General features: G+C 50.8%; 1 protein-coding gene across 1 annotated transcript in view; it reads right to left on the bottom strand.

Annotated features, from left to right (window-relative positions):
• LOC121275763 (fucolectin-like) overlaps positions 1–26,309 on the bottom strand; it is a 46,874-nt gene that overhangs the window by 15,919 nt on the left and 4,646 nt on the right. The window contains exons 2-3 of the mRNA XM_041183363.1: positions 23,986–24,114; positions 8,509–8,570 (exon numbers count right to left, since the gene is read on the bottom strand). Coding sequence (XP_041039297.1) covers positions 8,509–8,570; positions 23,986–24,114 — 191 coding nt within the window. The remainder of the gene's footprint in view (positions 1–8,508; positions 8,571–23,985; positions 24,115–26,309) is intronic.

Raw genomic sequence — 26,309 nt, 5'->3', positions numbered from 1 at the left:
AGAAATATTGGAAATAAGATATGAAGAGGAGATAAGGTGACTGCAAAGTGAGATAGATATGTTAAGTGAGTGGGCAAAGATGTGGCAAATGGACTATAATGTGGGAAAATGTGAAATTGAACATTTTGGCAGGAAGAATAAAAGAGAAGCTTATTAGCTAAACAGTGAGAGGTTGCAGAGCTCTGAGATGCAGAGGGATCTGGGTGTCCTAGAGCATGAATCACAAAAGGTTAGTATGCAGATACAGCAGCTAATTAGGGAAGATAATAGAATGTTATCATTTATTGTGAGGGGAATTGAATATAAAAGTAGAGTGAAAACAGAAAATGCTGGAAAAACTCAGCAGGTCTGGCAGCATCTGTGGGGAGAGAAACAGAGTTAACATTTCGAGTCTGTATGACTTCTTCAGAGCTACAGAGAAGTGGAAATGTGATGAAATTGATACTGTTTAAGGGGTTGGAGCAGGTGAAGCTGGATAGGAGGCCAGCGATAGGTGGGGACAAAGGAGAGATTGACAAATATATCATGAACTAAAGGACAAAGGGAGTGTTAGCACTTTTGTTCATGACATCTTTGTCAATCTTTGTTCCATAATTACATCCCTGCTTTTGTATCCAACACCTCACCCAATAAAGGAAAGCATTCCATACGCTTTTCTGACCACCTTATCCACCTGCCCTGCCACCTTCAGAGACCTGTGGACATACTCTCCCAAGGTCTCATACCTCCTCAACCGCTCAGAATATCCTCCCAGTTATTGGATATTCCCTTGCTTTATTTGCCCTCCCCAAATACATTACCTCATACTTTTCTGGATTGAATTCCATTTGCCACTTCTCCACCCACTCAACCAAACCATTGATATCGTTCTGGAGTTGACAGCTGTTCTCTTCACTATCAACTACACGGCCAATTTTTGTGTCATCTGCAAATTTCCCAATCATGCCTCCCACATTTAAGTCCAAATTATTAATATATGCAACAAACAACAAGGGACCAACACCCCTGTGGAACACCACTGGAAACCGGTTTCCATTCGCAAAAACATCCACCAACCATTACCCTTTGTTTTCTGTAGCTGAGCCAATTTTGGATCCAACTCATCACCTTCCCCTGTATCCCATGGGATCCCACTTTCCTGACCAGTCTGTCATGTGGGACCTTGTCAAATGCCTCACTGAAATCCATGTACACAACACCCGCTGCACTACCCTCATCAATCCTCCTTGTTACCCCCTCAAAACATTTGATTAAATGGTTGAGACACATGCTGACTATCCCTGATCAATCCACGCCTTTCTAACATTCAAGGGTTGTGGGTGTCGCTGGGTAGACCAGCATTTATTGCCCTTGTTCAAAGGGCACTTAAGAGTCAGACACATTGCTGTGGGTCTGGAGTCACATGTAGGCCAGACTAGGTAAGGGCAGCAGATTTCCTCCCAGATGGGTTTTTACAACAATCGACAATGGTTTCATGGTCACCATTAGACTTTTAATTCCAGATTTTTATTGAATTCATATTCCACCATCTGGCCCTGGTTATTTATCCATCTTGACAGAAATCTTTGTGTCCTCACTGGCTACGGGTGAGGTCCCAGAGGACTGGAGAATGGCCAATGTTGTTCCATTGTTTAAGAAGGGTAGCAGGGATAATCCAGGAAATTACAGGCCGGTGAGCCTTACGTCAGTGGTAGGGAAATTATTGGAGAAGATTCTTCGTGACAAGATTTACTACCATTTGGAAGCAAATGGGCGTATTAGTGAGAGGCAGCATGGTTTTGTGAAGGGGATGTCGTGTCTCACTAACTTGATCGAGTTTTTCGAGGAAGTGACAAAGATCATGGATCGACGATGGAAGGGCAGTGGATGTCATACACACGGATTTCAGTAAGGCCTTTGACAAGGTCCCTCATGGCAGACTGGTACAGAAGGTAAAGTCGCACGGGTAAATCTAACTCTATCATGGTCGCTATCTCCAATATGATCCCCCCGTTGCTCCTTCATCCACTTGCCCAGCTTCATTTCCTAAGACTAAATCTAGAATTGCGCCACCTCTCGTTGGGTTTGTCACATGCTGGATAAAAAAATTCTCTTGAATGCAGTTCAAGAATTTTGCACCCTCTGTGCCCTTCACACTGTTCGTATCCCAATGGACATTAGGAGTTGGAGTCCCCAACGATTACTGCCCTATTGTTTTTGCATTCAGAAATCTGCTGACATATTTGCTCTTCTAACTCCCTCTCACTATTTGGGGGTCTATAATACCCTCCTACCCGTGTGGCTGCCCCTTTTTTATTTCTGAGTTTAACCCATGTGGCCTCATTTGATGCTTCATATAGTATCTGATCCCTCCTCACAGCTGTAATTGATTCTTTAACCAATAATGCTACACCCCCACCTTTTAATCCTCCTCCCTATCCTGTCTGCAAACTCTATCCAGGGATGTTGAGCTGCCATTTTTGCCTCTCGATAAGCCAAGTTTCTGTTATAGTGATGATATCCAGCTGCCATGTGTCTATCTGTGCCCTCGGCTCACCAGCTTTATTTACTATGCTCCTTGTATTTGCATATAGACCTTCTAACACTGCCAAATTCCATGTGCTGCACACTTTTTAACCTGTGCTGCTTCTGTCTTTCAGAGTCACCCACTAATTCTCCAACTCCTGTTCCCCGCTCTCAATATTCCCTCAGGTCCCCAGCCCCCTGCCAATCTACTTTACACCGCCCCCCCACCCCCAACCACACTAGCACATTTCCCTGTGACGATATTCATCCCAGCCCTATTCAGGTGTAGACCGTCTGGCTCATACAGGTCCCACCTTCCCCAGGACTGGTCCTAATACCTCAGAGATCTCCCTCCCTCCTATACCAGCTTTCCAGCCACGTGTTTATTCACTCAATTCTCCTTTTTCTATATTCACTTGCATGTGGGACTGGGAGTAATCCTGAGATTACTGCTTTCGATGTCTTGCTTTTCAATCTCCTTCCTCGCTCCCTAAAGCATGCTTTCAGGACCTCATCCCCTTTCCTACCTAAGTCATTGGTACCAATGTGGACCATGACCTCTGGTTGATCATCCTCCCCCAGAAGAATATCCTGCAGCTGCTCCATAACGTCCTTGACCCTGGCACCAGGGAGGCAACATACCATCCTGGAGTTTCTTTTGTAGCCGCAGAAACGCCTGTCTGTTCCCCTTACTATTGAATCCCCTATCACTACTGCTCTTCCCCTCTTCTTTCTCCCCTCCTGTACAGCAGAGCTGCCTGTGGTGCCACAAATTTGGCTCTGACTGCACTTCTCTGAGGGACCAATGCCCTTGCCAGTATTCAAAATGGAAAAATGATTTGTGATTGGGACGCCTGCACTAGCTGCCTACTTCTCCTGGGCTGCTTGGTGGTCACTCATTCCCTCTCTCTCTTCAAGCCTTTAAGCTGCAGTGTGACCACCTCTCTGAACGTGCTGTCCATGTATTCACATAGCTGTCAGCCTCACGGATGCACCACAGTGACTCCAGCCGCCGCCCAAGCTCTGAAACCCGGAGCTCAAGTTTCTGCAGGTGTCAGCGCTTCCTGCACATGTGGTCGTCTAGGATACGGTTAGCATTCATGACTTCCCACATATTACAGGACACACATTCTGCATGAGTTGTCCTGCTTCAATTTACTTCCCTTATGTTAACTTTATTTTACTTTGGTTTACTTCCACTGCTTTATTTTACCTGGCCTTGACTTAACTTTACTTCCCTATTGCTTGTGTTTCTTACTGAAATCTAGATATCTTCTTTAAAAAGAATGAGTTTTTCTAATTTTCAGCTACTTGATGACCCTCCCTAACAGCACTTTCTCACCAACCAATGAACTTATGTTTCTCCTGTCATATCACTCATAGATGTTTTCAAAACTCAAGCCTCACATGCAGCTTTTCAACTCCTGCTCTCCTGCAGACTGAGAAAGATAGAGAAAGGAAAGAGCACCTGACTCCCCTCCTCACTGAACTCCCTTCTGCACCAAACCCACAGTAATTTCACTCTGCACCAGTGCCCTGGTAACTAAAATAGTCGCTGATCCCTTACGGGCAGAGACAGGAGAAATTACCATGGGGAATGAGGAAATGATGGGGGTATTGAACAAATATTTTGTATCTGTCTTCACAGGAGAAGACACAAGATAGCTGCCAGAAAAAGAGGGTTACCAAAAGGATAAAGAGAGTGACAAACTTAGGATAATTAATATTATCAGAATAAAGGTACTGGGAAAACTTAAGGGACTAAACCCTGACAAATCCCCAGGACCTGATCGTCTGCATTCTAGGTTCTAAGAGAGATAATTGCGGAGATGGTGGATGGGGTGGTTATGATTTTCTGCAATTCTCTTGAGTCTAGGATGGTCTCACCACCGTCTTGAGAAAGGAGGGAGAGAGAAACTAGGAACCACAGCTCAGTTAGCCCAACATCAGTCATTGGGAAAGTGCTGGAAGAAATCTTAATAAAGCATTTAGAAAAGCACACAGCCAGACAAAGTCTACATGGCTTTACGAAAGGAAAGTCCTGAATCACAAATGCATTACTTCTTGAGGTTGTAACTAGTAGGATAAATGAAGAGGAATGCAGAATACTTAGATTTCCAAAAGGGGTCAGACAAAAGGTTAACAGACAAGATAAAGGCTCATGGAGCTGTGGGTGATATATTCTCATGGGTAGAGGATTAGTTAACAGAAAGAGAGCAGCGTAGGGATAAGGAGCAGGGGGGTGCTGGTGTAGTGTGGTGGTAACGTCACTGGACGAGCAATCCAGAGGGGACACGCTAACGCTCTGGAGACATGGGGCAGGACTTTGCCCTTGGTGTGCGGGATCTGCAAGCAGGAGCGGTCAGGAAGCCAACTGCTGCCCGCGATCGACTGCGCTCCGCTAATTAAGGCCCGTCCAGTGTGATATGCTGAGCGCTGCCTGTGCGGGCGAGGGGAGGAGGAGGAGGAGGAGCAACCCTAGCGTGAGCTTTGCACATGCGCACGGAAGAGCACTGAGTAATTCCCCTGAGGCACTTCAGGGAGGTGAAGAATGTATTGAAAAAATTATTAAACTGGTATGCGCGCTGACACCCAGTTTGGGTTCTGCCGGGTCCATTCAGCTCCTGACCTCATTACAGCCTTGGGTCAAACATGGACAAAAGAGCTGAACTCCTGAGGTGAGGTGAGAGTGACTGCCCTTGACATCAAGGCAGCATTTGACCAAGTGTGGCATCAAGGAGCCCGAGCAAAACTGGAGTAAGTGGGAGTCAGAGGGAAAACTCTCCGCTGGTTGGAGTCATACCCAGCACAAAGGAAGATGGTTGTGGTTGTTGGAGGTCAATCATCTCAGCTCCAGGACATCACTGCGGGAGTTCCTCAGGGTAGTGACCTCAGCCCAACCATCTTCAGCTGCTTCATCAATGATCTTCCTTCCATCATAAGGTCAGAGGTGGGGATGTTCGCTGATGATTGCACAATGTTCAGCACCATTCGCGACTCCTCAGATACTTAAGCAGTCCATGTCCAAATGCAGCAAGACCTGGACAATATCCAGGTTTGGGCTGACAAGTGGCAAGTAACATTCACGCTGCACAAGTGCCAGGCAATGACCATCTCCAAAAAGAGAGAATCCAACCATTCTATGGCATTACCATCACTGAATCCCCCAATATCAACATCCTGGGCATTACAATGGACCGGACGCTGAACTGGACTAGCCATAGAAATACTATGGTTACAAGAGCAGGTCAGAGGCTAGAAATCGTGTGATGAGTAACTCACCTCGTGACTCCCCAAAGCCTGTCCACCATCTACGAAGCACAAGTCAGGAGTGTGATGGAATACTCCCCACTTCCCTGGATGAGTGCAGCTCCCACAACACTCAAGAAGCTCGACACCATCCAGGACAAAGTAGCCCCACTTCAGTGGCACCACATCCACAAACATTCACTCCCTCCATCACCGACACACAGTGGCAGCAGTGTGTGTACCATCTACAAAATGCACTGCAGGGATTCACCAAGGCTCATTAGACAGCACCTTCCAAACACATGACTATGACCATCTAGCAGGACAAGGGCAGCAGATAGATGGGAACACCACCACCTGGAAGTTCCCCTCCATATCATTCACCATCCTGACTTGGAAATATATCACCATTCCTTCACTGTCACTGGGTCAAAATCCTGGAACTCCCTCCCTAACAGCACTGTGGGTGTACCTACACCACATGGACTGCAGCGGCTCAAGAAGGCAGCTCACCACCACCTTCTCAAGGGCAACTAGGGATGGGCAATAAACGCTGGGCCCAGCCAGCGACGCCCACATCCTGTGAATGAATAAAATTCTTTAAAAAGCAGAAAAATGTAATCAAACATGTCCCTTCAGGTGACTCTGTCACACGAGCAGGGGCTTGTTTTTAATTAAAAATTAAAGTTTTTATTTCATTGGTATTTGCATTTGGAAACCTCATCCCGCCCATTAATGAGGTTTCCAAAAAAATGCAAATGTCAGTTGACCTTGTCGCCTGCCCTCCAGCCACGAGGTTAGACGGGCAGGGAAAAATTACAAACAATTGATAATTCAATGGCCTTAATGGGCCTTTTAACTGTCGGCAGGCGCACTGCCAACCCCAGCTTGTGCGACTGTGTGTTAACATTGGCACACTTGGCTGATGTCATCACGCGTCACTTCACGCTCGGTCGGGTTGGGTGCACACCCACCCGCTGGGCTAAAGGTTCTGGCCATGGGTTCGAATCCCACCACAGCAGCTGGTGGAATTTAAATTCAATTAATAAATCTGGAACATAAAGCTAATCTCAGCAATGGTGACCATCAAACTATCATCGATTGTTGTAAAAACCCATCTAATGTCCTTCAGGGAGGGAAATCTGCTGTCCTTACCTGGTCTGGCCTACAGGTGACTCCAGACCCACAGCAATGCGGGTTGACTCTTAAATGCCGCTCTGAAATGGGTTAGCGAGCCACTCAGTTCAAGGGCAATTATATAGAGTGGACAGGATCAAATTGTTTCCCTTGGTGCAGAATTCTAGAACCAGGGGACATAGATTCAAGATAAGTAGCAGTAGGTGTAGGGGGGACATGAGGAAGAACTTTTTTACGCAGAGGGTACTGGGTGTCTGGAATTCACTGCCCAAGTTGGTGGTAGAGGCAGAAACTCTAAACTCTTTTAAAAAGTACCTGGATCTGCACCTTGAGTGCTGTAAGCTGCAGGGCTATGGGCCGGGTGCAGGAAGGTGAGATTAGAAAGGGCACCTGGGTGTCCTCGGGCTGGCATGGACAAGATGGGCTGAATGGCCTCCTTCTGTGCGGTAACGTTTCTATGGTTCTATGGTTCCAATTAGAGATGATGCCCACATCCATGAAAGAATTTAAAAAGGAGCATTTTCGAGTTGTCAGCAATGAGGCTGCCACTTGGATAAGTGCTGAGGCCTCAGCTTTTTACAATCTATATTAGACAAAGAGACAGAGAGTCATATATCCAAGTTTGCTGATGATATAAAGCTAGGTGGGAACTCAGGCTGTGAGGAGGACACAAAGTGGCTGCAGAGTGATATGGACAAGGTGACGTTGGTGGGCAACAAGGTGACAGATGGAATATGATGTGGGTGGGGGGAGACCATGAGGTTATTCACTTTGGTCATAGGAACAGAAAAGCAGAATGCTTTTAAAAGGTGTGAAATGTGTTAATGTTATTGCCCAGAGGGATGCACTTGCACAAAGGATGCAGAAAGTTAACATGTAGGCACAGCGAGCAATTCGAAAAGCAAGTGAAATGTTGGTGCTTACTGTAAGGGGATTAGAGTGCACAAATAAAGCAGTCTTGCTAAAATTGTACAGGTTTTAAGACCACATCTGGAACACTGTGTGCAGTTTTGGTCTCCACATTTAAGGAAGGATATACTCTCATTGGAGGCGGTACAGCGAAGGTTCACTAAATTGGTCCCCGGGACGAGGAGGTTGTCCCACGAGAGACTGAGTAAATTGGGTCTATATTCTCTGGAGTTTAGAAGAATGAGAGGAGATCTCATTGAAACCCACAGAATTCTGAAGTGGTTTGATAGGGTGGACGCTGAGAGATTGTTTCCACTGTCGGAGAATCTAAAACACAGGGGACACAGTCTCAGGATAAGGGGCCAATCATTTAGGACTGAGATGAGGAGAAATTACTTTTCTCAAAGGGTTGTGAATCTCTGGAAATTTTCTAACCCTGAAGGTTGGAGAGGCGCCATCATTAAATACGTTTAAGGCTGGGAGAGACAGATTTTTCTCAGGGCGTCAAGGGACATTGGGAGTGGGCAGGGAAGTGGAGTTAAAGACCCAGGTCAGCCATGATCATATTGAATGGTGATAAGAGCTCAGAGGTCTATGGGCTATTCCTGCTCCAATTTCTTATGTTCTTACATGTATCAGAGTGATACGTGGATCAGACGCTCAGTACAGCTTTAAACTGATTCTGAATGATGAAGGTTTTTCTCTTACCACATGCCAGGGTCCCCACACTAGAGCAAGCTGCCAACACAATCAAAGCGATAATCTTCATCCTGCAGAGACAAGAAACAGAAGCGATGTTGAGCAGCTGCCATCACTCCTGCTGTGCCCAGTTGTTTTACAGAGTGACCTCCTGTATGTTACCCAACCCAAAATCTTCTGTTCCATTGTTTCATTTTCTGTTCGTTGAAGTAAGGGACGTTCCTGCGCAGAGGCTGGGATGTTAAATTTGAGGCGCCTTACAAATCGGGTAGAGAAAACATTAGCTTTCGTAGAGCCATAGAAAGTTACAGCACAGATGAAGGCCATTTCTGTGCTGGATAAAAGGGAAGTATTCAACCTAATCCCAGTTTCCATCACTTCCTAACCCTGAAGGTTATGGCACTTCAGGAACAGATACTAGCTTTTGAAATGTGATAAGGGTTTCTGCCTCTCCCACCCTATTAGGCATAAGATCATAAAAAATAGGCCATTTGATGCACCAAGCCTGCTTCACTATTCAATAAGATCATGGCTGATCTGATTGTGGCCATAACTCCACTGTCTGTCCCCCATAACCCTTGACTCCCTTGTCAATCAAAAATCTGTCCAACTCAGTCTTGCATATATTCAATGACCCAGCCTTCACGGCTCACTGGGGAAGAGAATTGCAAAGATTAACAACGTTCAGAGAGAAAATATTCCTCCTCATCTCCATCTTAAATGGGAGACCCCTTATTTTTGACTGTGTTGTTGACTCTTGTTCTAGATGCCCCATGAAGGGAAAGAACCTCTCCGCACCCACCCTGTCAAGGCCCGCTCAGAATCTTATATGTTTCAATAAGATCATCTCTCATTCTTCTAAACTCCAGTGAGACTAGGCTCAACCTGCTCAACCTCTCTTCATAAGAAAATCCCTTCATCCTAGGAATCAGTTGAATGAAGCTTCTCAGAACTGCTCCATTGCAAGTCTGTCCCTCCCTAAGTAAGGAGACCAAAACTGTGCACAGTATTCCAGGTGCGGTTTCCCCAAAGCCCTGTACAGTTGTAGGAAGACTTCCTGACTTTTATATTCCATCCCCCGTACACTCCCTCCAAGGCAGGTGGATTCCAGACTCCCCACCACCCTCTAAATGAAAAAAATTCTCCTTAACTCCCTTCAAATCCTTTCCCCACATTACTTTAAACCCATACGCCTGATTATTGACCTCTCCTTTGGTATCCGTGCTATTTAGGTCCCTCATCACTTCGTACAGCTCCACTGAATCATCTCCTCAGCAAGGTATCAATGGACCAGTCAGGTGGGCAGAAAAGTGACAAGTGGAATTCACTCGGCACAAGTGTGAGGTGAGATATTTGGGGAGGTGAAACAAGGCAAAGGATTACATAATAAATGGTGGAATGATGAGAAGTGTAAAGGAACAGAGAGACTTTGGACAGCATGACCACAGATCCAAAATATTTGTTCATCCAACCCTGGAGAGTGCAAGCTGTGTGTGGGATCTTTATATGGCGAGAGATATAAATAACACTGAAGCGATTCAAAGCTGTGCTGCACAATGCTCCATGAATCAGTGTGGGAAATACACCAGCCCCACACCCTGGATCAGATGGGATCCAGAATGGGAATCACTGCAGCAACAAGGGAAAAGCAAACTGACTATCTTCTATCAAATAGGGAAAGGACTGGAGGGAATTGACAGAAACAAGGACTCAGTGCCCTCAGCAATGACAAAACACGAGGTCACCATCCACACAAACTACAAAGGCCATTTGTTTCCAAGACAGGGCATCAACAATCTTTCTTCCCGAGAATAATCCCACCATGGAGCAAGGTGCCAAAGGAAATAGTCACAGCCCCATCACCGGAAGTCTTCAGGACCCATCGTAGATTATTTCCACTTAAAAGCTTTTATTATCAGGGCTACCATCTCTGCAGGTCATGCTTGGTTATCTGGAGCTGCCCATATAAATGTTGGCAGAATACAGACATTAGTCTGTGATAGTGATCCTGCTAAAGCAGGAATGAGAAGTTAACGGGTGGATAAGCCTCCTCCCATTTACAAGAAAACAATCCCAGCCTATTTCCTCACACCAAAAATTCTCCATTCCTGTCAGCATTTCAATAAATCTCCTCTGTACCCTCTCCAGTATGATCGCATCTTTCCTGTAATGCAGTGACCAGCACTGCACTCAGTCCTCTATCTGTGGTCTAGCTAGTTTATTTTTTCAGTCCTAGCACTAGCATAACCTCCCTGCTCTTATTCTGTAGGCCTTGACCAATAAAGAAAAATACCCTGTACACCTTCTCAACCACCTTATAAACCTGTCCTGTTACCTTCAGGGATCCGTGGGCATTCACTCTGTTCCTCTACACATCTCACTATCCTACCATTTATTCTCTAATCCTTTGCCTTGTTTGACCTCCCCAAACACATCACCTCACACTTCTCTGGGTTGAATTCCATTTGCCACTTTTCTGCCCACCTGACCAGTCCATTGATACCTTCCTGCAGTCTACAGCAATCCTCCTCGCTATCTACCACGTGGACAACTTTCATATCTGCAACCTTTGTAATCATGTCCCTTCCATTTAGGTCTAAATTATTGATATAGCCCATGAACAGCAATGGTATGGAACCCTGCGGAATCCCATTGTAAGCAACCTCCCAGTCACAAAAACAGACATTGATTACCACTCCGTGCCCTGCCTCTGAGTTAATTTTGGACCTAACTTGCTATTTTCCCTTGAATCCCACGAGCTTTTAATTTACTGACCAATTTGTTATGTGTCAAAACCTGTTAAAATTCATGTCGAGCGTCAAATGCAATATCCTCATCAACCATCCTTATTATCTCCACACACAAAAAAACTCATCGGACAAAATTTTCCTTTAGAAAATCCACCTTAATCGTCCTTGATGAATCCAAGCTTTTTGAAATGCTGATTTATGCTGTCTCTCTCTCTCAGAGTATTTTTCAATAATTTTCCCACCACAGAGGTTAAGCTAACTGGCCCATGAGGCTATCACTTCCTACCTTTTTAAACAGTGTTGGGTGTTCTCCAGCTCTGGACACCAGACCTGTGTCAGAGAGGATTGGAAGATGAGGCTGAGAGATTTCATGGCTTCCTTCCTTCTTCCTCTTAACTTCATCCGGGTGTGATGATTTATCTACTTCCCAGGATGCTAAACCCCTCAATGTTTCCTCTCTCCCGACATCCATTCCATCCAGTATTTCATACCCCCCCTCCTTAACTACATCAGCCCTCTCTTTGCTGAAGACCAGCACAATGTATTCACTAAGAACCACTCCCACAACTTCTGCCCCCAGAAACCACGTATTTTGGCCTTTAATAGGCTTCACCTTTTCCTTAATATAGGAGCAAAATACTGCGGATGCTGGAAACCTGAAATAAAAACAGAAAATGCTGGAAACACTCAGCAGGTCTAACAGCATCTGTGGGGAGAGAAACAGAGTTAACGTTTCGAGTCCATATGACTCTTCTTCAGAGCTAAAGAGAAGTAGAAATGTGATGGATTTTACACTGTTTACGAGGGGGTGGAGCAAGATAGAAGGTCAGGGATAGGAGGGAGCTCAGGAGAAATTGACAAAGATGTCATGGACACAGGACAAAGGGAGTGTTAATGGTAATGTTAAAGACTAAAGAAGGTGCTGATGGTGGCATAAAGGTAAGATATGTTAATAGCAGAACAAGGGTCGGTACTCTGTCAAAGCAAAACAAAAGAATGGACGACAGACGTCCCTGTTTCGGGGGGGGGCGGGGGGTGGGGGGAAGGTGTTGGGGGTGATGTGGAAAACCATTGGATTAAAAAAAGGGTCAAGATGGAGGAGAGTTCATGGCCTGAAGTTGTTGAACTCAATGTTAAGTTCAGAAGACTGTAAACTTCCTAATTAGGAGATGAGGTGCTGTTCCTCCAAGGATGGACATGTGGGTATGAGAGCAGGATGGAGTGTTAAAATGGAAAGCGACAGAGAGGTTGGGGTCATTCTTGCGGACAGACCGCAGGTGTTCTGCAAAGCGGTCGCCCAGTTTACGTTTGGTCTCTCCAATGTAGAGGAGACCGCATTGGGAGCAAAGAATGCAGTAGACTAAGTTGGGGGAAATGCAAGTGAAATGCTGCTTCACTTGAAAGGATTGTTTGGGTCCTTGGACGGTGAGGAGGGAGGAAGTGAAGGGGCAGGTGTTGCATCTTTTGCGTGGGCATGGGGTGGTGCCATAGGAGGGGGTTGAGGAGTAGGGGGTGATGGAGGAGTGGACCAGGGTGTCCCAGAGGGAGCGATCCCTACGGAATGCCGATAGGGGGGGTGAAGGGAAGATGTGTTTGGTGGTGGCATCATGCTGGAGTTGGCGGAAATGGCGGAGGATGATCCTTTGAATGTGGAGGCTGGTGGGGTGATAAGTGAGGACAAGGGGGACCCTATCATGTTTCTGGGAGAGAGGAGAAGGCGTGAGGGCAGATGCGCTGGAGATGGGCCAGACACGGTTGAGGGCCCTGTCAACGACCGTGATTTGGGGTGGGGGGGGGGTGCAGGGTGGGGGGGTCCCTCAGTTCAGGAAAAAGGAAGACATGCCAGAGGCAGCATCCTAAACTGCTCTAAATCTCACCACATAAACGATCACCACCAGGAAAGTGTTTTCCCACTGATACCCCTTCCACTGACCCAGCTTCATTTACCAAAAACCAAGTCCAAACCAAGTCCCATCCCACCCCACCCAACACAAACCCACCCCACCCCACCCCACACCATCTCACCCCATCTCACCCCACCCTATCTCACGCCATCCAATCACACCCCACCCCACCCCACCTCAACACAACCCCATCCCACACCACACAACCCAAACCGAATCCACCCCATCCCACCCCCATCCCACCCCACCCAACACAAACCCACCCACCCCACCCCACACCACAACATCCCACCCCACCCCATCCCACCCCACCCTGCCCCATCCCACCCCACCCAACACAAACCCACCCACCCCACCCCACACCACAACATCCCACCCCACCCCATCCCACCCCACCCAACACAAACCCACCCCACCCCACCCCACACCACAACATCCGACACCACACAACACAAACCCACCCCACCCCACCCCACCTCAACACAACCCCATCCCACACCACACAACCCAAACCGAATCCACCCCATCCCACCCCCATCCCACCCCACCCAACACAAACCCACCCACCCCACCCCACACCACAACATCCCACCCCACCCCATCCCACCCCACCCAACACAAACCCACCCCACCCCACCCCACACCATCTCACCCCATCTCACCCCACCCTATCTCACGCCATCCAATCACACCCCACCCCACCCCACCTCAACACAACCCCATCCCACACCACACAACCCAAACCGAATCCACCCCATCCCACCCCCATCCCACCCCACCCAACACAAACCCACCCACCCCACCCCACACCACAACATCCCACCCCACCCCATCCCACCCCACCCTGCCCCATCCCACCCCACCCCATCCCACCCCACCCAACACAAACCCACCCCACCCCACCCCACACCATCTCACCCCATCTCACCCCACCCTATCTCACGCCATCCAATCACACACCACCCCACCCCACCTCAACACAACCCCATCCCACACCACACAACACAAACCCACCCCACCCCACCCCACACCACAACATCCCACCCCACCCCATCCCACCCCACCCAACACAAACCCACCCCACCCCACCCCACCCCACCCCACCCCACACCACAACATCCCACCCACCCCACCCCACCCCACCCCACCCCACCCCACCCCACCCCACCCCACCCCACCCCACCCCACCCCACCCCACACCATCTCACCCCATCTCACCCCACCCTATCTCACGCCATCCAATCACACCCCACCCCGCCCCACCTCAACACAACCCCATCCCACACCACACAACCCAAACCGAATCCACCCCATCCCACCCCCATCCCACCCCACCCAACACAAACCCACCCACCCCACCCCACACCACAACATCCCACCCCACCCCATCCCACCCCACCCAACACAAACCCACCCCACCCCACCCCACACCACAACATCCCACCCCACCCCATCTCACCCCACCCTGCCCCATCCCACCCCACCCAACACAAACCCACCCCATCCCACCCCACCCAACACAAACCCACCCCACCCCACCCCACACCATCCCACCCCACCCCATCTCACCCCACCCTGCCCCATCCCACCCCACCCAACACAAACCCACCCCACCCCACCCCACACCATCTCACCCCCACCCCACACCATCTCACCCCATCTCACCCCACCCTATCTCACGCCATCCAATCACACACCACCCCACCCCACCTCAACACAACCCCATCCCACACCACACAACCCAAACCGAATCCACTCCATCCCACCCCCATCCCACCCCACCCAACACAAACCCACCCACCCCACCCCACACCACAACATCCCACCCCACCCCATCCCACCCCACCCCATCCCACCCCACCCAACACAAACCCACCCCACCCCACCCCACACCACAACATCCCACCCCACCCCATCCCACCCCACCCAACACAAACCCACCCCACCCCACCCCACACCACAACATCCCACCCCACCCCATCCCACCCCACCCAACACAAACCCACCCCACCCCACCCCACACCATCTCACCCCCACCCCACACCATCTCACCCCATCTCACCCCACCCTATCTCACGCCATCCAATCACACCCCACCCCACCCCACCTCAACACAACCCCATCCCACACCACACAACCCAAACCGAATCCACCCCATCCCACCCCCATCCCACCCCACCCAACACAAACCCACCCACCCCACCCCACACCATCCCACCCCACCCCATCCCACCCCACCCTGCCCCATCCCACCCCACCCAACACAAACCCACCCCACCCCACCCCACACCATCTCACCCCCACCCCACACCATCTCACCCCATCTCACCCCACCCTATCTCACGCCATCCAATCACACCCCACCCCACCCCACCTCAACACAACCCCATCCCACACCACACAACCCAAACCGAATCCACCCCATCCCACCCCCATCCCACCCCACCCAACACAAACCCACCCACCCCACCCCACACCATCCCACCCCACCCCATCCCACCCCACCCTGCCCCATCCCACCCCACCCAACACAAACCCACCCACCCCACCCCACACCATCCCACCCCACCCCATCCCACCCCACCCTGCCCCATCCCACCCCACCCAACACAAACCCACCCCACCCCACACCACAACATCCCACCCCACCCCATCCCACCCCACCCTGCCCCATCCCACCCCACCCAACACAAACCCACCCCACCCCACCCCACCCCACACCACAACATCCCACCCCTCCCCTCCCCTCCCCTCCCCTCCCCACCTCCCCCCTCCGCTGCAGGGTCTGAGGCAAGGGGAGAGTGTTAAATTGTGTGGCTGGGATTCATTCCAGGCTGCCTCCCCCCCCAACCTGGTGACGATTTTATGCTGGGGAGGGCGGGGCCTCAGAGGGGAAGCCTGTTCTTGACAAAATTAAGGCCCTTGAGTGGCCACCTAATGGCCTTTACCCGCCCAGCCTCAATATTTTGGCTGGCGGGCAGATGACAGATCATGGGGGCAAACTCGAAAATGAACAGAGTTTGAACTCGGGTGGGATGTGGGAGGGGGGATTGCGCCTCCTTAGAGGCCCCTTTTGACTGGGGCCACCCTCCCCTTAAGGCCCAGTGACCTCCGGACCTCCGTCCCGATTCTGGCCTACCCTCTGGTTCCCTGATTGCCCCCTCTCCCCGAACCCCAGGCCTTCCCTGCCCTCCCTACCCTGGGGGCACCTGCCACCTACCTCTCCCCCTCTTCCAGGCAGCTCCCTGCAGAGCCCCCCTCGCCGGGGGGACTGGAGAGCTGCCAGCCAGTCTGATTGGGACTCCCTCCCTGTGACGAGCTGAGCCCCCATCAGCCTGTAAATTCAGGCCAAGGAGACTCCCGTAGGAGATAGAGATGAGAAGGAGTTTCTTCTCTCAGGGGGTGGTTAGTCTTTGGAAATATCTTAGCAGTGGAGGTTGGGTCATTGAATATATTCAAGCTGAGTTAGGCAGTTTTGATGAACAAGGGAGTCAAGGGTAAGTAGAGTTAAGGCCACAATCAGATCAGTCATGATCTTGTTGAATGGCAGAGAAGAGGGGCTGAATGACCAACTCCTGCTCCTCATTCTTATGACCTTAGGAAGGAAAGAGAAGAAAGGAGAGGGCAGCAGAGGTAGAGAGTGAGGGGAGAGAGGGAGAATAGGGAGCAACAGCTGGCAACTCGAGTAGGTCTTTGGGAGGCTTTTGAAAATAGATAGGGAGCTGACAAAATGGAAGATGTTCAGAATCAGAGTTTCAGAGGGACGGGTGTGATCTGACAAAGTGTCTACTGGTGGCCAGGCCAGCATTTATTGACCATCCCTAATTATCCTCCAGAAGGTGGGGGTGAGCTGCCTTCTTGAGCCGCTGCAGTCCATGTGGTGTAGGTACATCCACAGCGCTGTTAGGGAGGGGGTTCCAGGATTTTGACCCAGTGACAGTGAAGGAACAGTGATATATTTCCAGGTCAGGATGGTGAGTGACTTAGAAGGGAATTCCACGTGTTTTGGATTGGGGGAGAATGGATTTTAGTAAAATAAGGCGGGATCTGGCCAAGGGAGACTGGGAACAGCTACTTGTGGGGAAATCTACAGAGGAACAGTGGGGGGTGTTCAAAAAGGAAATTGGGAGGGTACAGGCTCAACACGTTCCCTCTAGGGTGATAGGAAGGAGTAACAAGCCCAGAGAACCATGAATGACCGGAGATATTCAGGATAAGATGAGAAGGAAAAGAGAGGCTTTTAGCAGGTACAAGGGAAGCAAATCAGCAGAGGCATTAGTGGAGTACAGACAGTGCAGGGTGGAGCTTAAGAAAGCAATTAGGAGAGCAAAGAGGGGATATCAGAAAGCTCTGGCTGGTAAAAGTAGGGAAAATCCCCAGATATTCTATAAGTATATCAATGGGCAGAGGATAACCAGGGAAAGAGTAGGGCCCATTAGGGACCAAGTGGACAATCTATGGGTGGAGCCAGAGGACATCGCTAGAGTGTTGAATGAATACTTCACATCCGTCTTCACCCAGGAGAATGAGGATGAAGGTATGGAACTCGGGGAGAGACACTGTGAGGTTCTTGAGCAAATTGATATAGGGAGTGACAAGGTATTGGAGGTGTTGGCAGGCTTAAAAGTGGACAAATCTCCAGGTCCGGATGATTTGTGTCCCAGACTGCTGAGGGAGGCAAGGGAGGAGATCACAGGGGCTCTGATCCAAATTTTTAATTCCTTTCTGGCCACGGGGGAGGTGCCAGAGGACTGGAGAACAGCTAATGTGGTTCCGCTATTTAAGAAGGGTTGTAGAGATAAGCCAGGGAACTACAGGCCAGTGAGTCTCACGTCAGTGGTAGGGAAACTATTGGACAAAATTCTGAGGGAGAGAATCTATCTCCACTTGGAGGCAAAGTTTGATCAGGGATAGTCAGCATGGCTTTGTCAGAGGGAGGTCATGCCTAACAGATTTGATTGAATTTTTTGAGGAGGTGACCAGATGAGGGTAGTGCAGCTGATGTAGTTTATATGGATTTCAGCAAAGCCTTTGACAAGGTCCCACATGGGAGATTTATAAAGAAGGCAAATGCACATGGGATACAGAGTAATTTGAAAAGGTGGATTCAAAATTGGCTTAGTTGTAGGAGACAGAGGGTGATGACAGAAGGATGCTTTAGTGACTGGAAACAAGTGTCCAGTGGTGTACCACAGGGATCTGTGCTGGGTCCCCTATTATTTGTCATTTTTATAAACTACATAGATGACTCTGTGGGGGGTAGGATTAGTAAGTTTGCAGATAACACAAAGATTGGCCGGGTGATTAACAGTGAGGTTGAGTGTCTTGGGCTACAGGAAGATTTGGACGGGATGGTCAAATGGGCAGATAAGTGGCAGATGGAATTTAACCCTGAAAAGTGTGAGGTGATACACTTTGGAAGGAGTAATTTGACAAGGAAGTATTCAATGAACGGCATGACACTAGGAAGTTCTGAGGAACAAAGGGACTTTGGCGTGTGTCCATAGATTTCTGAAGGTGGAGGGGCATGTTACTGGGATGGTGAAAAAGGCATATGGGACACTTGCCTTTATCAATCGAGGCATAGATTACAAAAGTAGAGAGGTCATGTTGGAGTTGTATAGAACCTTGGTGAGGCCACAGCTGGAGTACTGTGTGCAGTTCTGGTTGCCACATTATAGGAAGGATGTGATTGCACTGGAGGGGGTGCAGAGGAGATTCACCAGGATGTTGCCTGGGATGAAACATTTAAGTTATGAAGAGAGGTTGGATAGACTTGGGTTGTTTTCGTTGGAGCAGAGAAGACTGAGGGGTGACCTGATCGAGGTACAAGATTATGAGGGTCATGGACAGGGTGGATAGGGAGCAGCTGTTCCCCTTAGTTGAAGGGGGCATAAGTTCAAGGTGAGGGGCAGGAGGTTTAGAGGGGATGAGAGGAGAACCTTTTTACCCAGAGGGTGGTGACGGTCTGGAATGCGCTGCCTGGGAGGGTGGTGGAGGCGGGTTGCCTCACATCCTTTAAAAAGTACCTGGATGAGCACTTGGCACATCATAACATTCAAGGCTATGGGCCAAGTGCTGGTAAATGGGATTAGGTAGGTAGGTCAGGTGTTTCTCACGTGTCGGTGCAGACTCAATGGGCCGAAGGGCCTCTTCTGCACTGTATGACTCTGTGATTCTGTGATTCTGGTGGTTCTTCCACCTATCTGCTGCCCTTGCCCTTCTAGATGGTAGTGGTCGTGGGTTTGGAAGGTGCTGTCGAAGCAGCCTTGGTGAATTCCTGCAGTGCATCTTGTAGATGGTACACACACTGCTGCTACTGTGCGTCAGTGGTGGAGGGAGTGAATGTTTGTGGACGTGGTGCCAATCAAGCGGGGCTGCTTTGTCCTGGACGGTGTCAAGCTTCTTGAGTGTTGTGGGAGCTGCACTCATCCAGGCAAGTGGGGAGTATTCCATCACACTCCTGACTTGTGCCTTGTAGATGGTGGACAGGCTTTGGGGAGTCAGGAGGTGAGTTACTTGTCGCACAATTCCTAGTCTCTGACCTGCTCTTGTAGCCACAGTATTTATATGGCTAGCCCAGTTCAGTTTCTGGTCAATGGTAACCCTCAGGATGTTGATGGTGGGGGATTCAGTGATAGTAATGCCATTGAACATCAAGGGGCGATGGTTGGATTCTCTCTTGCTGGAGATGGTCATTGCCTGGCATTTGTGTGGTGTGAATGTTACTTGCCTCTTGTCAGCTCAAGCCTGGATATTGTCCAGGTCTTGCTGCATTTGGACATGGACTGCTTCAGTATCTGAGGAGTCACAAATGGTGCTGAACATTGTGCAATCATCAGCGAACATCCCCACTTCTGACCTTCTGATGGAAGGAAGTCTTCAGTACTATTGCTGGAATATTGTCAGGGCCCATAGCTTTGCAGAATCCAGTGTCTTCAGCCATTTTTTGATATCATGGAGTGAATCAAATTAGCTGAAGATGGATCCACTCGGCATTTCTGGCTGAAGATTGTAGCAAATGCTTCAATCTTATCTTTTGCACTGATGTGCTGGGCTCCTCCATCATTGAGGATGGGGATATTTGTGGAGCCTCCTCCTCCAGAGAGTTGTTTAATTGTTCACCACCATTCACGACTGGATGTGGCAGGACTGCAGAGCTTACATCTGATCCGTTGGTTGTGGGATTGCTTAGCTCTGTCTATCACTTGCTGCTTATGGTGTTTGGCACACAAATAGCCCTGTGTTATAGCTTCACCAGGTTGACACCTCATTTTTAGGTAAGCCTGGTGCTACTCCTGACATGCCCTCCTGCTCTCTTCATTGAACCAGGATTGATCCCCAGGCTTGATGGTAATGGTAGAGTGGGGGATATGTCGGGCCATGAGGTTACAGATTGTGTTCAAGTGCAATTCTGCTGCTGCTGATGCCCCACAGCACCTCATGGATGCCCAGTCTTTAGTTGCTAGATCTGTTTGAAATGTATCCCATTTAGCACGGTGGAAGTGCCACACAACACGATGGAGGGTATCCTCAATGTGAAGGTGGGACTTTGTCTCCACAATGACTGTGCGGTGGTCACTCCTACCGATACTGTCATAGACAGATAGATCTGCAGCAGGCAGGTTGGTGAGGATGAGCTCAAGCGTGATTTTCCCCTCGTGTTGCACCTCACCACCTGCCACAGACCCAGCCTAGCAGCTATGTCCTTTAGGATTCAGCCAGCTACCAAACCACTGAAATCCCCCACCCAGAGAACTTACTGCACCCTTGCCACCTCAGTGCTTCCTCAAAGTGGTGTTCATGTTTGATCTGATGCCGTGAGACTTAATGGGGTCCAGAGTTGATGTCGAGGACTCCCAGGGTAACTCCCTCCCGACTGTATCCCACTGTGCAGCCAACTCTGCTGGGTCTGTCCTGCCGGTGGGACAGGATATACCCAGGGATGGTGATGGTGGTGTCTGGGACATTATCTCTAAGGTATGATTCCGTGAGGATGACTATGTCAGGCTGTTGCATGACTAGTCTGGGAGACAGATCTCGAGCCCCCCAGATGTTAGTAAGGAGGACTTTGCAGGATTAACAGGGCTGAGATTGCTGTTGTCATTTCCGGTAGTGGTTTCTTACAATTGAGTAGCTTACTCAGCCATTTCAGAGTCAACCACATGTAAGCCAGAAGGTTTCCTTCCCTAGTGAACCAGATGGGTTTTTACAACAATCGACAATGGTTTTATAGTCATCATCAGATTTTTAATTCCAGATTTTTATTGAATTCAAATTCCACCATCTGCAATTCGAACCCGGGTTCCCAGAGCATTACCCTGGGTCTCTGGATCACTAGCCCAGTGACAAAACCACTACATCATCAGCTCCCCCTTGTAGCTCCTGCTCTTGTCGCCTCAATATTTATACGGCTAGCCCAATTCAGTTTCTGGTCAATGGTAACCCCCCCTTACCACTTGTCAGCCCAAGTCTGGATATTGTCCAGGTCTTGCTGCATTTGGACATGGACTGCTTCAGTATCTGAGGAGTCGTGAATGCTGCTGAACATTGTGCAATCATCAGCGAACATCCCCACTTCTGACCTTATGATGGAAGGAAGGTCATTGATGAAGCAGCTGAAGATGGTTGGGCCGAGGACACTACCCTGAGGCACTCCTGCAGTGATGTCCTAGAGCTGAGATGACCGACCTCCAACATCCACAACCATCTTCCTTTGTGCTAAGTATGACTCCAACCAGCGGAGAGTTTTCCCCCTGATTCCCATTGACTCCAGTTTTGCTAGGGCTCCTTGATGCCACACTCGGTCAAATGCTGCCTTGATGTCAAGGGCAGTCACCCTCACCTCACCTCAGGAGTTCAGCTCTTTTGTCCATGTTTGAACCAAGGCTGTAATGAGGTCAGGAGCTGAGTGGCCCTGGCAGAACCCAAACTGGGTGTCATGAGCAGGTTATTGCTAAGTAAGTGCCGCTTGATAGCACTGTTGATGACCCCTTCCATTACTTTACTGATGATGGAGAGTAGACTGATGTTGTGGTAATTGGCCGGGTTGGATTTGACCTGCTTTTAGTGTACAGGACATACCTGGGCAATTTTTCCACGTAGCCGGGTAGATGCCAATGTTGTAGCTGTGCTGGAACAGCTTGGCTAGGGATGTGGCAAGTTGAAAGAAGAGTATCACTAACCATTGTCTCCTGATAAACAATATCTTCCCTCCTACACTTCTTCACTGCTCAGTCCATCACTTTCAATTTTCAATTTTAAAATGACAGATATACATTAAATCTCAGAGTCTACCAGTAAGAGAGATCAGGAAATGGTGCTCACCTTCCACAGGCTTCTCTCAGGAGCAAGAGAATCTCGGTTTGATGGGAATTTATATGCAGGAGTTCTGGACACACCTCACAGAACAGTCAGTCACATGCTAATATTTCTAGACAGTCAGCCAAAAGTTTGCTTCCTGTTTTTACACACGTTTATTTTGAGTGAGGAGTTGGAGCAAGTGCCATTATTGTTGATGTCATTAGCACTGGTACTAAGCAAGACTGACATCACAGTAATCATTCCACAACATCAGGAGTGAGTTAGTACCGGATGTTATCATCTCTCAATGTTTAAAATATTAATTCTATGCAAGATCCAGTCAATGTCCTGACTGGTTTGGCCATTATCAGGTTGATCAGGAAGAGGTCAGGTTCAGTTCTGGTTGGTGTAGAGTTTGGTTGGAGAGTGCGAGAGTGGAAGTGATGTTAGAATTGGCTTTAGTGGAGAGAGGGGTAAGAACAGCAAGTGTTGCTCCCTCTATGATTTTCCAATGATTTTTTTGTTGGAATGCTGTTCTGTCAACATCAGGATAGGGTTCACATTGTGCTGCTGTCACAGTTGATTAGCCTTTGACACATTGTCTGGCTTCACACAGGAAGAACAACCAATTAGATGAAGTATTCAGGATTTGTGAACCTTACAAATTGGCACCTTTGGGAGGGAGTGAATGTCATGAAACAAAAGCTAAAGGCTGTGATGTCCAAGAACAATTGTTCCTTACATTTCTCCTCACAACTTCAAGGGGATTAAATGCTTCAGTTGTGAAAAACAATCTCTTCACAGAATTGGTGTGGTGTGTGTAGTGTGGTTTCCACTTTCCTGGATAACAATTATTCGCAGGGTCACAGATATACAGAGTAAAGAGTCAGTCCACGCCTGGGTCACGAGAGCAGAGCGTGAGAAACACCGTCACACAGACAGAGAGAGAGGGGGAGAGAGACAAGCAAAAAAGAAAGAGAGACAAAGAGAGAGTGGGATAGGGACAGGGAGAAAGGAACAGAAAGGGAGAGATGGAGGGAGAGAGAGGGACAGAGAGAGGGACAGAGAGAAAGGGAGACAGAGCACGTGGTGAGAGAGGTTCTGCTGAGATCGGAGGCGAGAGGACATGTGCCTGGATGAGATGGGTACCAGAACCCAGCCACCTTCCTGTCTCTGCCAGAGTTAGGTTCTGGGTGGAAGGGGCACGGTCAGCCTTCCTGCCCTGCTGCTGTCAGTTGAGGCTCTCCAGTGGCCAGTTGATGATCACTGAAGGGCTGCTGCTATTAACCCTGGTGGGCCTGTCGCTAGGCCCTGTGGACAGCTTGTCACCTCCGTGTCTGAGTGAGGGGCCGCACATCAGGAAGTGGGGGGCTGCCCACTGAGAGCCAACTCCTACCCTTGATGCCGACTCTCCCCCCTACACCCCTCTGCCCGCACCCTCCCAACCACAGAGCCTCCGCCAACCACCCCCCCCTCAACACCCCCCCCAACCCCCCCTCCACCCTCCCTCCCCCTGCCCCTTTACTTACCCGAGGCCTGGTCCTTGACCCCAGGGGAATGCCCACTTCTGACCTCGCCACTGCCCGATTGGCTGGTGGCTCTCCCGAAAAGAAGGAGGGTGGAGCTCTTGCTGGATCTCCAGCTGGCAGCCAATAGGCCTGACACCTCAGCAAGCTTTCACCTAAAGAGATCGAGAGAGCCAGGTAGAGAGAGAGGGAGAAAGAGAGAGAGAGAGAGAGAGAGAGAGGCAGAACGAGAGAGAGAGAAAGAGAGAGAGAGACAGAGACAGAGGGCTGTATTTTCTGCCTGGGCACAAACAGGAGGAGACGAGGTTGGGAATTCCCACTTATTGCCAGCGTGCTAGTTTCCTGACACCATTCCGGGCACTGGGTGTGTTCACCAGGGTAGAGGGAGGGTGGTATTATGGTGCTGCCTGATCTCTGGTTAAGGATGATTCAGGTGGTTGAGGAACTCACTAATAGCTTACGAACGGGGAGTGTTGAGGTTTTTGCGAGGGTGCACAGTCTGCCCACTCTGTCTGGAGGGGGTCATGGCTGCTCCAGGGAATTAGCTCAATCTCACAACAGGGTGAATGTTCCAGAGGTGGGGGACTCAGGGTGGGACGGTGGTGGGTGAGGTAGTGGGAAGTGGAGGTGAGGGTGGGTGTGGATGGTTGCGGTGGGGGTGGGGTGGGGGTGGGATTGTGGGGGGTGGGGGTGAGGGTGGGATTGTGGGGGTTGGGGATGAGGGTGGGATTGTGGGGAGTGGGGGTGAGGGTGGGATTGTGGGGAGTGGGGGTGGGGGTGGGATTGTGGGGGGTGGGGGTGGGGGTGGATGTGGATGGTTGCGGTGGGGGTGGGGTGGTGAAGGGTGGGATTGTGGGGGGTGGGGGGTGGGGTGGTGAGGGGTGGGATTGTGGGGGGTGGGGGGTGGGGGTGGGATTGTGGGGAGTGGGGGTGGGGGTGGGTGTGGATGGTTGCGGTGGGGGTGGGGTAGTGAAGGGTGGGATTGTGGGGGGTGGGGCGTGGGGTGGTGAGGGGTGGGATTGTGGGGGGTGGGGGTGGGGTGGTGAAGGGTGGGATTGTGGGGGGTGGGGGTGGGGGTGGGGGTGGATGTGGATGGTTGCGGTGGGGGTGGGGTAGTGAAGGGTGGGATTGTGGGGGGTGGGGGGTGGGGTGGTGAGGGGTGGGATTGTGGGGGGTGGGGGGTGGGGGTGGGATTGTGGGGGGGTGGGGGTGGGGGTGAGGGTGGGTGTGGATGGTTGGGGTGGGGGTGGGGTGGTGAGGGGTGGGATTGTGGGGGGTGGGGGTGGGGGTGGGGGTGGATGTGGATGGTTGCGGTGGGGGTGGGGTAGTGAAGGGTGGGATTGTGGGGGGTGGGGGGTGGGGTGGTGAGGGGTGGGATTGTGGGGGGTGGGGGGTGGGGGTGGGATTGTGGGGGGTGGGGGTGGGGGTGGGGGTGGATGTGGATGGTTGCGGTGGGGGTGGGGTGGTGAGGGGTGGGATTGTGGGGAGTGGGGGTGGGGGTGGGTGTGGATGGTTGCGGTGGGGGTGGGGTAGTGAGGGGTGGGATTGTGGGGCGTGGGGGTGGGGGTGGGATTGTGGGGGGTGGGGGTGGGGGTGGATGTGGATGGTTGCGGTGGGGGTGGGGTGGTGAGGGGTGGGATTGTGGGGGGTGGGGGTGGGGTGGTGAAGGGTGGGATTGTGGGGGGTGGGGGTGGGGGTGGGGGTGGATGTGGATGGTTGCGGTGGGGGTGGGGTAGTGAAGGGTGGGATTGTGGGGAGTGGGGGTGGGGGTGGGATTGTGGGGGTGGGGGGGTGGGGTGGTGAAGGGTGGGATTGTGGGGGGTGGGGGTGGGGGTGGGATTGTGGGGGGTGGGGGTGGGGGTGGGATTGTGGGGGTGGGGGGTGGGGTGGTGAAGGGTGGGATTGTGGGGGGTGGGGGTGGGGGTGGGTGTGGATGGTTGCGGTGGGGGTGGGGTAGTGAAGGGTGGGATTGTGGGGGGTGGGGGTGGGGTGGTGAAGGGTGGGATTGTGGGGGGTGGGGGTGGGGGTGGGATTGTGGGGGGTGGGGGTGGGGTGGTGAAGGGTGGGATTGTGGGGGGTGGGGGTGGGGTGGTGAAGGGTGGGATTGTGGGGGGTGGGGGTGGGAGTGGGTGTGGGGGTGGGGTGGTGAGGGGTGGGTTGCGGGGATGGGGGTAGGGTTGTGGGTGGGGGTGGGAGTGGGAGTGGGGGTGGGGTGGTGAGGGTTGGATTGCGGGGGGTGGGGGTGGATGTGGGGGTGGGGGTGGGTGTGGGGGTGGTGAGGGGTGGGTTGTGGGGGATGTGGGTGGGATGGTGGGGGGTGGGAGTGA

The sequence above is a fragment of the Carcharodon carcharias genome, chromosome 3 (genome assembly GCF_017639515.1).
Source record: "Carcharodon carcharias isolate sCarCar2 chromosome 3, sCarCar2.pri, whole genome shotgun sequence".
NCBI lineage: Eukaryota > Metazoa > Chordata > Chondrichthyes > Lamniformes > Lamnidae > Carcharodon > Carcharodon carcharias.
The sequence above is the reverse complement of the archived record's forward strand: the minus strand, read 5'-3'. Positions and strand labels throughout refer to the sequence as shown.